General features: G+C 40.6%; 1 protein-coding gene across 1 annotated transcript in view; it reads left to right on the forward strand.

The window, feature by feature from the left end:
* Window positions 1–17587, forward strand: part of TAPT1 (transmembrane anterior posterior transformation 1) — a 45695-nt gene that overhangs the window by 13071 nt on the left and 15037 nt on the right. Inside the window, exons 2-7 of the mRNA XM_081101199.1 lie at window positions 389–507; window positions 10439–10601; window positions 13206–13341; window positions 14678–14775; window positions 14951–15020; window positions 16719–16799. Coding sequence (XP_080957325.1) covers window positions 389–507; window positions 10439–10601; window positions 13206–13341; window positions 14678–14775; window positions 14951–15020; window positions 16719–16799 — 667 coding nt within the window. The remainder of the gene's footprint in view (window positions 1–388; window positions 508–10438; window positions 10602–13205; window positions 13342–14677; window positions 14776–14950; window positions 15021–16718; window positions 16800–17587) is intronic.

Consider the following 17587-nt stretch of genomic DNA (forward strand, 5'->3'; position numbering starts at 1 on the left):
AAACAGGAAATAGCAAATTTATAAAGATTAAAGTTACAGTTAAAAAGCTTTATCTAAAAGTTGTCTACAATATCTTTAAAATTTGAGGAAGTATTCAGAAAGCCAAATCAGATCTTTCGTAGCCACGGTCAAGGGCAACTTGTCTTTTGAGTAATTGACTTCTGTGGGTGGTAAACCAAAGGCTCTGGAAGAAGTACAAATTTACACTTTGAAAAAGGTTTTTCGTTAAAATATGGCTCTTATACACAAGTAGGACTATCAATTTGTTACAAGTTACAAGAAATGAACTTCCCACAAAGTTCAGAAGTTCCTGGTTTACATTTTGATCTACAATTATTTAAAGAATGTTTATTTATGTGTTTTTTTCTTCTCTCCTTTTAAAATCCAGCTCATGGTTTTTGGGATCTTCCTGTGCCTGGATGCGTTTCTGTATGTGTTCACGCTGCTTCCTTTAAGAGTGTTCCTGGCACTGTTCAGGCTCTTCACTCTGCCTTGCTATGGCCTAAGGTAAGTGTAACATCCCTATTTTCAGTGTTAAATTATTTTTACTGTTTGTAGTTGTTAAACTAAATAATCACATGGGTAAGTTTTGCAGAATAGGGATAATTCGTACGCTTTCATTCACACTTTGGTCTTTCATGCATAAAGTAATACTGTTTATCTTTTGAATGAATATTATATAATACGTTTGTGTAATATTTGTACTTGGTATACACACATTTATTTTCTGAATGATTCTGAACCAGAACCTTGCTGTGGCAGTAAACGAATGTTAAGAATGTGGGTGGAAGAGTAGGAAGGGCCTTGGACCTGAGAGTCAGTGACCTCACTGCCACTCTGCAACTTTACCCTGTACCTCAATTTTCCTGAAGATCCTTGGCTATCTGGGCAAGATCAGTAAAGTGAGGACTGGGTTCTAGGCGGGGAGCCGGGGGCCAGGTGGTATCAGCACCTCCTGAGGAGCTGTTACCGTAGGGGTTCTTCCTCCATCCCTTTTGAGAGTAACTGTCTTGTGGCCTAGGGATCCTTAGCGACCGATTATAGGTGAGACTCCCTCTGATTTGTGAGAGGGGATAGCTGTTGAAGACCATTGTCTGAGTGGGAAGCATCAGACAGCCCTACCCAGCACTGATTAGCTGCTGAGTTGTGGGCAACTACTTGACTTCTCTGAGCCCATTTCCCCATCAGTTAAAAGGGGATACTGAGAGCCCAGCATCTTGCACCACAGAGATTGGGAAGCGTGCAAAGAATACCCAGAATAGTGCCTGGTTCACAGTAGACTGGAGCAGATATTAGTTTCCTTCCCTTTCTTCTCTACCAAAACTAGGAACAGTAAGATGAAATGTGAAGCTTATGCGAATCCTGATGCTTTATTGGACCTGAGCTTAGAAGATGCTTGGGTTTCACAGTTTTCTGTCTTTGTATAGTTATGGCAACATGTCTCCACTCTGTGTACTCAGTCCCTGTAACAGTATGATATAGTTCCTAGCATAGCTGCCTGTGGTACATTTCTCACATGCATCTCTTTTCTAAATACATTTCATTTCGAGAAAGTTTTAAAATGCTGAAGTGGACAATAACATGTAAAAATTTCATTTAACTATAAAGTAGGTGTCTATTCCATGATATATAAAATACATAATTAATAAAATTATTATCAGTAACCTAACCATAGAAACAAAGTTACAAAATATTGGTCAATATACAGAATTATATGTTGATGTTTTGCGAAGACTAAAGTTATGGAAGATGCTCTTTTAAAGTAGTAAAAGAACATATACTTAATATTTAGTAAGCACTGAATAACACATATACGAAATCCTTCCAGTATATATTGAAGAATTTATTATGATGATCATATTGTGAAAAGAGTACAATTTTTTTTTGCAAAATTGCACAGAATAAAACAATTGTAAGAATTAAGATCACATCATTGTTATATGTGATACTTTTCATTCTGTAATCTTACTCCCCCTTTTCAGAATGAGATAATTGTTCCATATTTTGTTAATTACATGTTAATCAGATGGGATAATATTTTTAGGAATTTACCATCAACTTTAAGGCATTCAAGTGCATCCTTTATACGTTTGGAAGAATTTTTAAGAGGCCCTATTGGCAAACCTTTTTTAAGACATTTGTAGCATGATACTTTAATATTAACAAAGCCTAACTTCCTATTCCATTTTTTTTTATCACTATTGGGAGCTCGGTAAAATCATGGTTATTTCAGTTACTTTTTCAGAAGACACAAAAAAATCTAATAAGACATTACTAAATATAAATCGTCATTTGTGATGACATAAAAGGATGGACCCATGGACATGCAGATAAAGCCATGTGAAGCTACCTGACATAAAATAGCTAATGTCATGTAGGGATTTTCACATCTACATGTTGAGCTAGATAATTTTTTGGTTATTCTTTGATCAACAGTGTGAGTCAAATTTGTGTTCTAGCCATTTTTAAGTGACTGGCTTTTCAAGACATATGTTGAATGTGGCGTTGGCGTGATGAGGTAAAACATTGAGAGGATATATAACCTAAAGACTCTCTTCTTCTAGAGTGGGTTCTTCCTTGGGTCTGTTAGCACACAGTGGAGTTGACTGAGTGGGGATTTTCCCGAGGATTTCCTTTTCAGGGCTCTTGTTTGAAGACTCCTTTTGTTGTACTGCCATCTAAACTGTGTCATTGCTATGTCACTTGGGGAGGCAGGACACCAAGGTCGCATTTGAGAAGTCTTTCATTGTTTGTCCTGAAAACTAAAAGAAGTTTAGGAGGGAGCTGGGAAATCTCCAGTCCTCTACTTCCATTTGCTTTGTTGTGAGTGGCCAGTAGTCCTTGGAGCCAACCTTTTCTATATATTTTAAAATATTTTAAGATAGTTTTAGTTTTTAAAATAAAGGTGATTGGTTTGTATATTACTTCATACTTCTCAACCTAAATGAATTTCAGTAACATTTAAAAATAAAATTCAAGTGTTCTAATTTCAAGGTTTTATAGGTAAAATGACACTAGAGGGCAAACTGTTACATCCTACATTTAAGACTCCAATAAGTTTCCCTCTGCCAAATGGTTCTTGCTATTTCTACAATTTGGATCACCTGAAAAATTACATTTTATGCCATCACTAATAAATATATGCTATATGTGAAATGTGAAATGCAGTTAAAATTATACAATAGAACTTCAGTTATTTTAAATAGTCTGTGCTATTATTAAGTCTAATAATTTTCAAATATTTTAGGAATATAAAAATAAATTTTACTTTTAAAAAGTGTTGTTATTAAGAAATAGCCAAATTCTGCGTTCTTACAGCTTTTCTTCTAACATTCTCTATTCCCATTACCAGCTTATTTCATTTGCCTTGCCTATAGCTGTATCAGGTTTCCTTTTTCAGCCAGCAAAATATGCTCTTTCCTTCAGTCTCACTTTATTTTTTCAAAGGGATAAGAAGAACTTAAAGAGAACAGCAAGGAAGTTGACTACATTCTTTTATCTGTTTTCTTTTTCTCACTCTCTTCTATTTCAGTCTTCTTTTTGTAAAGAGAGAGAGAATGAAAGAAAGAAAAGAAAAAGTTATTCTCTTCCTAGTCTTAGTTCTTTGAAATTATTCCCCCAAAAGCGGGGGAAAGGGATATTTGTCGAAGGAATCCAAATGCTGACACGAAAACAGTAACTCTTTATAGTCTAGTACTGTTCCTTTCTATCTCGCATATATATTAGGATAAACGTTATTGCCGCCTTTTCTTATCTAAGATTACTGTTCTCGCCTCCTGCCCTTGCAGAGTTCTGAGACAGCATTTATGAGAGGCTTTTGGAAACTGGCAGCCTCCCGAATTTTCTGCTGTAGAATTCATTCTTTGAACCTATTTCTAAATCTTCTGTGACCTTGCTATGGTTTTGGGATTTGGGTTTGGGTTTGGGTTTTTGCTCGTGTGTCAGCTAAGTGAGTAGACAAGGACTCTGTCTTTCTCTGTGACCAAGGGCCAGGGTCTCTGAGGGCCAGGGTGGTTCCGCAGCCGCTCATGGAAACCCAGCCTTCATGACGGTGCTCCATTGGTGTGCACTTCGCCATCTTCTGACTGTTCAGATGTTGTTCACTTTATGACATTGACAGAGTAATTAGCTTGGCTTGGTAGTGGTGTGTGTTGTCTGCAATGGATTCACTGCTTTCAAAAAAGTTTGTGTCTCTCCTTAGTAATCTCAAGAATACTGCATTGAAAACTGATCCTAATGAATGAACAATCTTGAAAAATCTTTGCCCCCAAATATTTTATTATTGTAGACTAAAATAAATAAATGCCCATATTCTTTCAAAGCAGATTCAGTTATGTATTCTTCCCTCTCTCCCAGATAGGGTAGTATCATTTTAGAAGAACATTCCAGATACTACTTGAATTAGGATAATTTGTTAAATGATGAGGGCATGGAAAACAAAATTAAGTTTTGATTCCTTATATAAGGTATCCATTTGTCTTGGATAAACTATTAAAATATTTGTGTTAAAAATAAAATAAAATACTTGTGTTAAAGTATTCTGTTATGCTAAGTCAGGTATCAAACCTAATTTTTACTAATTTACTTATAGGATATAGAATAACCAGTTGTGTCAGTGTTTTTGATCTGCCTGGCATTTTTGTGACCCCTCTTTCCTCCTAAATCTTGTGACTTCATTTTGCGTGTTAGAATTCTTAGTCACATTTGAGTTGAAAATTGAGGGCCATTATAGAGAAAATGATACTATCTGGTGCCACGATCTGCTTGTTATTTTTTAAAACATTTTAGACAGTAATAACTGTAGAGTAGGTTTATGTGCTAGGCTATTTTTTCTTTTACTCTAGAGCAACTGAAATACGTAAGCAAATTTTCTGGTTATTTCACCCTGGTTTTTAGGCATAACTCTTATCTGAGGCTTCTTGGGTTTTTGTTTTGTTTTAAGAGACGATAAAGTCCTTTTTTTCTTGAGCTTTTGCCTCTTAGAAAAGCTCTTATCTCCCAGAAGAATTATGAATTTAAAATGCTTGAGGGTTTCTTAACATTGAGTTTCCTCTATATGCCTACTTCCTTCAAGATAGTGCTACCTGAAATTGACTTCATGTACACACACACACACACACACACTCTCACGATTTTTCTCTATTTAGACCTATGCCTTAATTTTGCCCCAGTGCTTCATGCCACCCCTGGAGCACATGTAGGGAGAGCTCTTGGTACCCGTGTCTGGGGAAACAAGTTTGTTATTTCCTCTACCAGGGCTGATCTGCGTGGCTGATTTGTAGAGAGCAGTGTATTTGTTTTATTAGAGAGTCTTCGTAGTGCCAGGTGTTGTTGTCCCTTGTTCCCTCACATGGCGCTCTCAGTAGCGTAGCAACATTACAACCTTCTCTCTCTCTTTCTCTCTCGTGAATCAGACCCAAGGGAGGAGCACTTTCACTTCCTTTATAGAGTGGAATGTGGTGTCACAGGGACTCCTTGTGGTGAGTAAACCCTGATTTTTCCTTGTATTCTCTTGGCCAAATTGACATCAGTGCAAACAAATATTAATTATAATGAAAAAAACAAACCCCAGCGTAGGCAGACATACCCATTTGGGAATGGACACATACGAAGAAAATGTGGTTCCCCGGCTGTACTTTCTGGTCAAGCTTTGTCCACATTTACACAGGATTTGACCATGATCCCACCTAACACAGGAAAATCACCCGGTAAAATGATCTTGGATGACACATTCAGGCCAGACTTCACAGCAGCAAACACAACCTGCCCAAGCCCAAGCCCACAGCAGTCTCTGAGCCCTGTTTTTTCCATGTAAGCAGTTCATTTTCAGTTTTCTAATCAAGGAAAATATCTTAATCTCAGTATTTTATTCCAATTTAACTTTAAAATTATAAAGGGACTTACCTTTCATAAATGAGAACCATATTTAATATTTTGCATTTCAATAGTCCTTATAGTTCTTTTTCCTTTCTGTTATACCACATATAGCTTAAAACGTTTAAGCCGATAGAGAAAGAGAGAAAGAAAGAAAGACCCAGCCTACGTATTTTATAATGAAATATCTCATGTTGGTACCTTGGCATGTTTCAACACCGATTTGAAAATGAACAAGGCAGGGTTGCCCATTTCTCTTGCTCATTTGTGTTGCCTCCTCTCCTGATCTTTCTGTCTGAGACCAGTTTTTGCTGGTGAGCAGATTGTCTTCTGCTAAGCTTCTGCTAAGCAGGGAGGAAGAAAGTCTGCCCTTGATCATCCTGTCTGCAGTGTCACTGGGCTCCCGTAAACCTGTGAGCCTGGGAGATAGCAGGAGGGCTCTTGTTGGTAATGCTGCAAGCCTAATGGGAGTATTTGAATGAGTAAAAGATAAAATTTAGGCATGTAGGAAATCTGGTTTCTGGAAGAGCAGTTTAACTTGAAAATTTAAAACGAATTTAAGTTCTGTTGAATGTCTTGTTTAATATTCCCAGTGTTCACAGCCAGCCTGTAAATTACATTAGTGGGTTTTTCACTCTGCTCAACAGCTTTTTCACTTGTTTCTGTGTTCGTGTGGGGTTGTCAGCATTTGCAAAGTGAACTGCCAGTGACTGTAGTTTAACAGGCATTATAAAGAAGGACTTTGCCCTGAAACTGTTATTTAAAGCCAGTTCAGAGCAGATTGCAGGGCTGTGGATAAGCTTATTACAGAGTTGGACATGCTTATCAGAGTGTTATCTAAAAATACCCTGGCAGAGAAGAAAACCCATACTGGGGTGGTTCCAGTCCTTACGAACCAGGTAAACTGTTCTGGAGTTAGGTGTTTTCCTGTATGCCTTTTAAGAATTCACCATGCAAACAGGTTTTTTTTGCAGTTTTTCTTTTTCATTAACAGGTACATTTGTATGGAAACAAAACCCTTTTTCTTAAGAGTTCTGCTTGTATTTTTTATTTGAATAATACTCCTTATTTTGAAAATCAGATTCATCTCTGTAGCAACCAGTTATGATAGAAGACTTTTACCAGAGCAGCGGGCGCTCAGAAAACAGTGGGTCCAATAGTCTGTATACTATTTGTTCTCTTTTTGGAAGTAAAGAGCAAAAATGATAGATGTATTTGCTTTTTAGTACAATAGTTTTTCTAAATGTGATGACAGCACAGTGATAAATTACACAGCATTAAATTATGCTGAAAGATAAAAGCTACTGAGTTGTTGATTCCTGTAAGTTTAAATTTTCTTTTAAAGAAAACTCTAAAAAGGTAGATGGTGGTGAGGAGCATGCCTGGAGCCGGGCTGAGGTTCAGATCCCACTCCTCCGCCCCTCCCCCTCCAGCCGACCTGCTGCAGGCACACTCCTGACCACTCTGCCTCTTCTTTTTATTTTTTATTTTTATTGATTTTTTACAGAGAGGAAGGGAGAGGGATCGAGAGTTAGAAACATCGATGAGAGAGAAACATCGATCAGCTGCCTCCTGAACACCTCCCACTGGAGATGTGCCTGCAACCAAGGTACATGCCCTTGACCGGATTGAACCTGGGACCCTTCAGTCCGCAGGCCGACGCTCTGTCCACCGAGCCAAACCGGTCAGGGCTACTCTGCCTCCTCTTAAAGTCTTAAAACCGGGGTGAGGGTGTGCCCTCGTAGGGTTCCTGTGAACACTTAAGTGCAGAGAGCCTGGCGTGGTGCCTGCCACGTGGTGACTGGATTGCAGCCTGGGTGTTTCCACAGCGTTTCTGTTGTTTTAACAGCCAGGTTTACTCCTAGGCAAGTAAAGCTCCTTAAAACTGTTTATGCTAAATTTCTAAGTTTAAATTTATTATCATTTTTATTTGGTCACTCTAATTTCTAACAATGACTTATGTTAAATATAATAGTTCTTCATAGATACACTAACACATCAGTCTTGGCTGCAAATGTTTATAAAGAAATACAATTAGGCATAGACAGTAAATAGTCCTTTATCTCTAAAGTAAAATAGCTTTGACCGGGATCACTTACTAGTAGTAGTTGCCAATCTAGTGCCAAAAGCTCTAAGTATACCTTTGTACTTTAATTAGTTATTAAAATCATTTTGGTAATTAATGCAGATTCATTAATACCACCCTACTTTTTGTTCCTATCATTTTCTTTAATTCATACAACATCAATACAAAGGCCCACGATTATGAGGGATTGTCACCATATGCCCAGCTGTGCCACACTTCTGAGGAGCAGGTGGGTGGTGCACTCCTCGCTGAGGCCTCATTTGTCCCCTGGGTGTACCCAAGGAGACCTTCACACAGGCCAGGAGCCCAAGAGTGTTCAGTGTCTCTTCTCATTGTTTGAATTAAAAGTATGTTCATTGCCTGGCTGGTGTGGCTCAGTGGTTGCGCATCCACCCATGCGCCAAATGGTCACCAGTTCGATTCCCAGTCAGGGCACATGCCCAGGTTGTGGGTTCAGTCCCCAGTAGGAAGCAGCTGATCCATGTTGATTCTCTCCCATTGATGTTTCTATCACTCTCACTCTCCCTTCCTCTCTCTCTAAAAAAAAAAAAAATCAACGAAAAAACATTAAAAGAAAAGTATGTTTAGCTCCAACTCTGGGCAAATGTAACCCCTCTTCCATTTTTAATCTTGTAGGGTGAAGGCACAGAATTAATTACCTTTATAGCCGAATAGCCCAGGCGGAGGTCTGTATTCTGGGCTAGATGGTGGAGGTAGGAGATGCAGCTCAGTCTGGGTTCCGTGGGGAGGAAAGGGCCAGAGCCTGCCTGGAAGAGAGAGGAGCAGCGCAGAGGAAAGGGACAGGGAATTGACGACAGACTGCTCAACTTCATCCTGATGCAGTTTTACCCAACACTTCAGCTGCTAAGAATAATTTCGCTGATTGTCCTCCCCGTCTCAGGACTTGTCTGCCGTAGACGAGTTCTGACCCCGTGTCCCATTAGGTTCAGCCCAGTGTTTCCCACCTCCCCTTAGCCCTTCCTGGACGTAGTCCTCACAGAACTTGCCTCTTCTCAGGATGTTTGCATCCTCGGTATCTCGTGTAGCGGTGTCCCACGTAACCCAGGAAGACTCGCAGATTCCTTGTTCAGCTCTACAAGGATCTTTGGAGGAAAGGAGCCCCAGCCTTAACGTGGACGAGGGTTAGGAAAGCGCTGCAGAGAACGGGAAGGAAGGAAGGCCGAGTACTGTCAGTATTCCGCTCCATACACTGAGGGCCGGCCCTGGGGTTAGAGCGTCACCACGCTGGGCGGGAAGGAGGCCGTCCTGGGCTCCAGAGGGAGGGTCCTCAGGGCTGTCCAGTGATGGCGCTGGGCAGGAACGCTGCCCTCGCAGAGACTCGCCGGCCTTCTGAGGAATCAGCCTGCAGTGGGCGTGGAGGAAGCTGCTGACCCATCTGAGCCCAGGATCTCATATTCAGTGAAAGAAATTTTAAACCTTTTTGTAGCATATTTTTTTTCTGTGTGGAAGTAAGCTGTTTCTACTCACAATTTAGGTTTAGCCCTTCATACTCTGACCTCAGAAGTGAGGAATGATTTCATATTAATTAGGGAAAAACTGTTTTCAACTCATGTCACAGAGGGCTAACTTCTGTAAATAAAAGCTGTTCTGCAAACCAGCAAGAGAAAGGAATGAGGAAAGAATTCACTGAAAATACAAGTAGCTTCAGTACATTAAGATGTCAGTGCCCCAGTGAGAGAAATTAGCCTTGACACTGCACTGAATACCAGTTTTTACCAGTGGGAATGGCAGAGATCCGGAAGCTGAGGAGACACCGTGTTGTGCACGTGGGCCACTGGCTTTCTTGTCTGCTTCTAGTTGAGGTTGAATTGGTGCAGCCTCTGCAGAGGGCAGACTGTCAAGTGAACATAACCTCGAAATTCCAATTTTAGGAATTTAACCTAGAGATATTCCTTCATATACGAAGCATGACATGTGCATTCTGTCACGGTTTGCAGTTGCTGAAGACAGGAAATCGTCAGTGATTTGCTAAATAATGTCTGGTGCATCCACACAGTGGAACATTACACTGTTGTAGAAAGAGGAGTTCCTTATGAACCGATAGGGAAATCGGTTAGGCTGTGAAATGAAAAGTGCCAGGTACCAGTGTGCATGGAATGCGAACGTGTGTGAAAGGGGCTGGTCAGCAGTGACAGGGCTTCATCGTGAGGCGAAAGGCTTGTGTCATAATCTTGGAAGTCCGTCGCTTTAAAGCAATCTATCCACAGACGCCCGCCTGCTGCGCTCACCTGTTAAGGTTGCCCACTTCTCAGAGTAATTCTGGTTGGCTATCTTTGTATTCTGTACTTGGCAGAAAATTCCACACTCTCAAGTAGTCAGTTATATACATAGCACTCCTTGTTAGGAGATGAACCTAATTCTCATTACCAGTGTCTGCCAGTGTGTGTCCAGTAGAGATTCTGCATTTTGAGAACCTAGGAAGTAAAACTCGGGCTTTTATTACTTCTTCTGTTTCAGGGACAGGCGTTTGCTGCAGCCAGCCCAGGTGTGTGACATTTTGAAGGGTGTCATTCTGGTCATCTGCTACTTTATGATGCACTATGTCGACTACTCCATGATGTACCACCTGATCAGGGGGCAGTCGGTCATCAAGCTCTACATCATCTACAACATGCTCGAGGTGAGGAGGGGTCTCGTTTCCCCGCCGGCCGGCCGGCCCCTGCCCAGGCGTTCCGGACAGACCACTTTCCTGCCTGCTCTAGGGAGGGTGCTTCGGGCCCTCAGGGCTTGGCCAGTCACCTGGGGGCCTTGTTAAAATGCAGAGTCTGACTTGTAGATCTGGGTTGAGGCTGGGGAGTCTGTCTTTCTAACGAGATGGTACTGTGTTGCTGGTCCTGGGACTCACATGACCTGTGTGCAGGAAGGAGGAGCTACCTGCTGCCTGGGTATGTTTGGGTCAGTGCCCCTTGAGAAAGTGAATTGTCATACTACAGGGAAATTTGTTTTGCAAATTCATTGAAAACCCATGTCTTCTTTATGCTAGAACATTAAAAATTATGAAGAAAATGTTAGGATTATATATATGTTTGCTATAATAGATTTACATGTGTGATTGCTTTGAACTTTTCACATCAAGCAAGTAAACATATGTTTCCAAAATCTTAAGTACTTAACATTTTTATACAATCTATCTTATGTTAAACTTAGAGCAGTCAGCATGTGAAAATCTTCATTTATACAAAAATAAACAGTTACACAAAGCAAAACAGTGCTTTATTTATAGGCAGAATCATAATAAGTTTCTTAAACAGTAAGCTACTCTATGTTGTATAATACATTTTTGAGATTCAAATTGCATTTTTCTATGCTGTTTTTTAGGAACATAAGTGAGGTCTGCTATCTTAAATGAGGCAGAAAAGGGTTTTTCCTAATGGGTGGGCAGATGGGGGATGTGGGGCTGCCGGCCTTTCTCTCTCAGGCTGCATTGCTGTGGTGCCTGAGGACTTCCCAGTTCGTCACAGACGGTGTGGCACTCGGGCCATCCTGGCTAAATAAATTCATTGACTATGATGGTTTCAAGCCACCCCCAGCTTCCCGACTCCAGGCTTCATGCCCTACACTTGCTTTGCCTGGTGGATAGGATGCAGATGGTGGGTGTGGATCAAGTTTGTGAGGCAGAGCACCATCCTGCTCCCCCTTCTCCTCTCAGAAAGAAACCCTGTTTGAGTGGCTCTTCATGCCATGGCCCCACTGGTCTCCGTTACTGCCTTCCCTCCAGGGACTGCAGGGGACTAGGGCTTCTACCTCGCCCCAACTTGATGTGTGCCTCCTGATTCACAAAGCCCTCTACAAGGTGGTATTGCTGTTACTATAAAATGGGTCAAGAAAAAGGACCCATGAATTGCTGATCAGAATGGTTTTACTACTGTTCACTCATGGACTGCAGTTGATGGTGTGGTTCACGCCCAGTGGACAAGAAGAGTCGGGCTCCCGTGCAGATAGAAGCTGCTGCGACCCCGGTTACCCTGCCCACGCTGCTGGTGGCTGAATGTCTCCAGTCCTCTGTTTCTCGTCTGTAAATTGGAGATATCAGGGGACTTGTGAGGGCTAAGACAGTACACGGGAAGGGCTTAGCACAGTGGCACTCATGTGGTGAGAGCTCCCTAAATGGTAGCTATCATTCCTTCATTCAGCAGATATTTCATTGACATTTTCTGTATGCCAAGCACTGCCTTAGACCCTGAAGATCCAGTGGTGAACAAAGCCCAGTCTCATGGAGCTTATATTCTACAGGTGGGAGACAGACAGTAAACCAGGAGGTATTAGGAAATGCTACATGCCACAAGGAAAAAGACTAGGGTGATGCGTTACCAGCTGTGGGAGCCACAGGAGGCAGATGTCTAGGAAAGGCCTCTCTCAGAATGTGACCTTTCAGTTGAATCCTCAATGATTATAGCTTCTTTTTTTTATGTGTTTCATTTTATTTATTATACTATATTTTGGAGACCAGTACCTGAAAATGTCTTTAAGAAGTAAATCTGCATATTATCCTATATAATAAAAGCCCAGCGACCATAACGGCGTAACGACCAGAACGACTGCTTGTCCAGTCGCTATGAGGTGTATTGACCATCTCTAGGTCTCTCCCCAAAGGCCTGCAGGCTCCGATCACAGGATGGCGAATGGGGAACCACAGGGAACCAGGGTGGGTGGCTGTGGGGTGGGACTGGGGACTGGCGAGTGGGCAGAAGATGGCCCTGATCACAGGCTAGGCCTAGGGACCCTACCCGCACATGATTTTGTGCGCTGGGCCTCTAGTATTCTATATAATAAACCTCAAACAAATTACAGCTCCTGTTGTTGGCAAATACTAGGTATGAATAGAATGGATCAAATGATATGTTTGTCCTAAAGGATTTATGTTTGAATCCTGAATTTGAATTTAGAGAGTTAAAGCCAGAGGAACTATGGTTTTGCTGTGTCCTCTCCCTTTGATTTTTGCCAGCATGTAGTAAGACTTTGTTCTGTTACAAACGTGGCTGATTAGACAGAATTTCATTCGTATAACACGAGGATCGGAGCACTGCTGTGTCAGGGAATAAAGATGTGGTCGTGGATACTAATAAGTGCACAGATCCTGCTCTTTCGGACCTGGCCTTCTGGTGGGACTAAGTGTTTATTTTTGTATAAACGCAGAGCCCTAGTATTTGAGTTGCTTCTGAATTGTAGTAACATGTTTGAATGGAATAATAAGAAACATCTTTTCAATCATTTTTCTCTTTAGGTAGCAGATCGTCTGTTTTCATCATTCGGTCAAGATATATTAGATGCTCTCTATTGGACGGCAACAGAGCCCAAAGAAAGAAAAAGAGCTCACATTGGGGTGATTCCTCACTTTCTCATGGCTGTTCTCTACGTCTGTATCCTTTTGATGTATCAGACATTCTAGCAGTCAATGCGTATTCTGCATTGTTTTATTTGGTTAGCTGTTTCTCTGATTTAAAGGTATGTGTATGTGTGTCCTGAGCATTGTGTGAAATGTCTGCTTTCTTTAGAGAAATTAGTTATAAGAGTCAATTGTATGTTAACTTAATGAGCCTCAGTGCATGCTGCTGTGAACTGCTAACAGTTCTGTTCTCTGTGCAACTGGTTCTGTGGAAGGATTTTTGACTGAAGGGTATTATACATACTTTACATTTATATACATCTGTGTAGCTTTCTATATGTATATGGAATTTTTTAAGGTTATCTTTTTTTAAGCCTGTGGATTCTTTGTTATAACCTGGGCTTAAAATGTATACAGTTCATCTAGGAGTAAAATTTGAAATTGGTTTGGAGGTATTTTGGAGGTTTTATTCTCCCCTCTCACCGCCCTTTTAAAGCTTTTTTTTTTTTATGATTAAAGGCTTCATTACATATAAACAGTGTGTGTGCCCATTCATATATATTTACACACACGTGCATGCCTGCATGTTCCGGGTGGGGTCAGATTCATTCACAGGAATGTGCCACATGGTTTTCCATACTCTCTCTCAAACTGATACTTGAAAAAATCAGATTAATACTTGGAAAGTTAAAGGACTTAAGTGGGAAGATTTCTGTAGAGTGAAAGCTTGTTCCAAGTATAATGGAATAAAAGTTACTGTTCTAATTTAAATAAACCATTCCACATGTAATATGAATATAATTCTGCAACTTGTGATGTCTTCAAAAAAGACAATGAAGACGAACCTTAATTATCAGACAATTCTTATTGTCTATGTTCCTCATCCCCAGAAGAGCAGGAGTGGACGATCACTTCCAGATTTTTGCTTTGTGTTTTTTCTGTTTTAGAATGTAAATGATCTTAATTCAGAATGTGTATTGCTAAGTGTCTTCTTTCAGTATTTACCATAATTCTATTTATTTAAGAAACTTTTTAAAGGGCCTATTTCCCAAGCATTGAGCCAAATGCCAGAGAACCAGAAAGAATAGGACTCACAGTCCACTTGAATGGTGCACCGCGGTTCATTTCTGCTGTTGCTTGGTTCATATGGTGGTGTACATCGTAATCCAGTCAAATTTGGATCGCCTAATAAAAAATTAGTAAAAAAGAATAAAATTAGTAATAAAAGAATAAAGTACTTATGTAAAACTTGACTTGAAAACATAGTCATCTTTCCCCACATTATTCACTTTGAAAATGGTATAGTATTATCTGTTACTATAATATGAAAACAGACTTAAGTTACTTTCCTTGACATCACTTACTGCTAGTTTTGCATGCAATTCTTATAATGGTTCAAGCAACAACTCTCAACGTAGCGTTTAACTCACACAACAAGTCCTTGCTCACTATCATGATGTCTAATAATGTGAGTATGAGGTTTACTTTACATTTCTGAAGTTAAATGGGTACTCTAACAGCAGTTTCTAGATAGGATGAATTATTTTTTCTAAACATTATTTATTCAGGAAGTTTTATATATACTATATCCATGTTTAAAACAGTTATAATGATAAGGATAATATTTTCTTTTACTATTTCAGTTTGTTGAAATTAAAGGAAGTGTTTTCAAGAAGTTTGAGAAGAACAATCTTTTTCAAATGTCAAATAGCGGTATGTACAGTTAGACTATACTTGCAGCTTATGCATATTATTTTGCAGTTTATTCTAAAACTCTAATGTCACATTTCCTGTGGGTTATTGTTTCTTTGACTTAAGCTGTGCTTTCTCTTACTCTCTCAACATCTTTACCAGGTTTGCTTATTATTTTGGTTATTGCAATCTCAGGATCTTTAAGATAATAACAAATTACAAACATTTGTATAGAACCTTATCAGTACTTTTAAAAACTTCTCATGAACCCAGAAATTTACTTGCAGCAGATGATATTATTCCATGTTATACATGTGAAAACTAGAACACAGGGAAAGTAATTTGACTTGGCCAAGTCCACTAAGCTACCACGAACAGAATTATGACAACCCAGGCCCCTCACAAATAAGGGCTAAGAGCTGTGCTACCCTGGAGAAGGTATTGTCCCTGACTGGACAGAGTTTAGGCATTTAGGGAATGCACATGTGGGAAATGCCACTTCACTTGGAGACCAAGGTTTAGTTGTAGAATGAAAGTCTAGATCACTTGCTGTAGAGTAGCAGGGAAAGGTGGAAATAAGAAAAGAGAAGCCACCCTAACCGGTTTGGTTCAGTGGATACAGCGTCGGCCTGCGGACTCAAGGGTCCCAGGTTCGATTCCGGCCAAGAGCATATACCTTGGTTGCAGGCACATCCTCAGTAGGGAGTGTGCAGGAGGCAGCTGATCGATGTTTCTCTCTCATCGATGTTTCTAACTCTCTATCCCTCGCCCTTCCTTTCTGTAAAAATATCAATAAAATATATTTTAAAAAAGAAAAGAAAAGAGAAGCCAAGACAGTTGGAAGAAGGACACCAAGGTGAAATTAAAATGCAGAGGGCTATAGGGGGTCCCACATTTGAGTGGCAAGGTGAGGCCCAGAATTATTACGATACTAGAATATTAGGGAAACGACAGTTGAATACATACAGGCCTTGATGTGGGTTACTAGGTAAATGATTGCACTGGCCACAGCCCCACCCACACGGGTGTGCCAACTTACTGCAGACATGGATTTCTTTCATTTCTTTATTACATAATATCTTAGACTATAATAAGAAAATAGCTTACAAAGTGAAGTGTAAACTAGCTCTTAGCAGGAATTTAGTTATTTGCTTTTATTAAATCCATTCAGACCAAGATGATAGTGTTTAGTAACATGATAAATATGAAACCTTGTTGTTCCCCCTCCCCATAAGTTCTACGTATATCTTAAGAAATGCTTTCATAATTGTAACACTCTATTAGCTAAAGGATTTGTCAGGTCAGTGCTCTATACTCACTATTTAGCAAATTGGAAGTATTCTGCTATAGAAGGGTTTCACATTACCCAGTCCTGTACTTCACTCTCTGCTTCTATTTTTTAATTCTTCTATGAAATGAAAACAGTTGTAAGTCCCCATAGTCCATTGGGGGAATCTGACTCAATCTGAGCAGACTAATGGTTTGAGTATTTTTTGAAATTTGTAGAAAACTGGAATTTTCTTGCTAGAATTGTGTTGGTGAAAGAAGTAAATGGCTTACCAATGTAGCGACATTCTGTATACAAAACAGTATGTTTATTGTACAGATACTTACACATAACATAATTTCATGTTCTCACTAAAAGAAATAACTTTATACATACACTTTTATTATATGGTTTATATGCAATATATATTTATATGTGAAATTTTTTTTCAGATATTAAAGAGCGATTCACAAATTATGTGCTTTTGCTAATAGTGTGTCTACGGAACATGGAACAGTTTTCTTGGAATCCAGGTAAGTAACTTTTCACAAATACCGTGGCGTCCAATATTACTCTTTTACATGGACTGAAATGTGTATGCAGAACACTTTACAGCATCGAGGCTGCTCACTCTGGGTGTGAGCAGTCCCTGTCTCAGTAGAGGATTGGTGGCTGGGAGACGTAGCATGTGCAATAGTCCTTGACCATAAACGGCACAGCGTCTCCAGGGCTGTGTTCTTGGTGGGTGGTGGACCCTGCAGCTTCCAGATGAGCCATCTACACTAATCTACACTAATAAGAGAGAAAAATGGTAATTGGCGTACGGTGCTACCCTTTTCATTGGCTAATCAGGGCTATATGCAAATTAACCGCCAACTAAGATTGGCAGTTAACTGCCAACTAAGATTGGCAGTTAACTGCCAACAAGATGGCGGTTAATTTGCATATGTAGGCACAATGCAGGGAGGCGAAAGGGACAGCAGGAAGAAGCCCCCTGCCACTGACAGTGATCGGAAACCCAGGGGGGAGCTAAGAGCTGGGGGGCAGGGCAAAGGCGGCCCTGGGGCCGCCTTTGCCCTGCCCCCCAGCCATGATCGGAGAATCAGGTGCCTTTTCCACCCTGGCCAGTGATAGCAGGAAGTAGGGGTGGAGCCAGCGATGAGAGCTGGGCACGGTCGAGGCTGGCAGTCCCAGGAGCTAGGGGTCCCTTGCCTGGGCCTAAAGCGAAGCCCACGATTGTGGGGCCGCTGCAGCTGACACTGTAGGTCCCCGCTGCCCGGGCCAGACGCCTAGGCCAGAGGCGTTAGGCCTGGGCAGGGGC

This window comes from Myotis nattereri (genome assembly GCF_964212035.1).
Source record: "Myotis nattereri genome assembly, chromosome: 1".
NCBI lineage: Eukaryota > Metazoa > Chordata > Mammalia > Chiroptera > Vespertilionidae > Myotis > Myotis nattereri.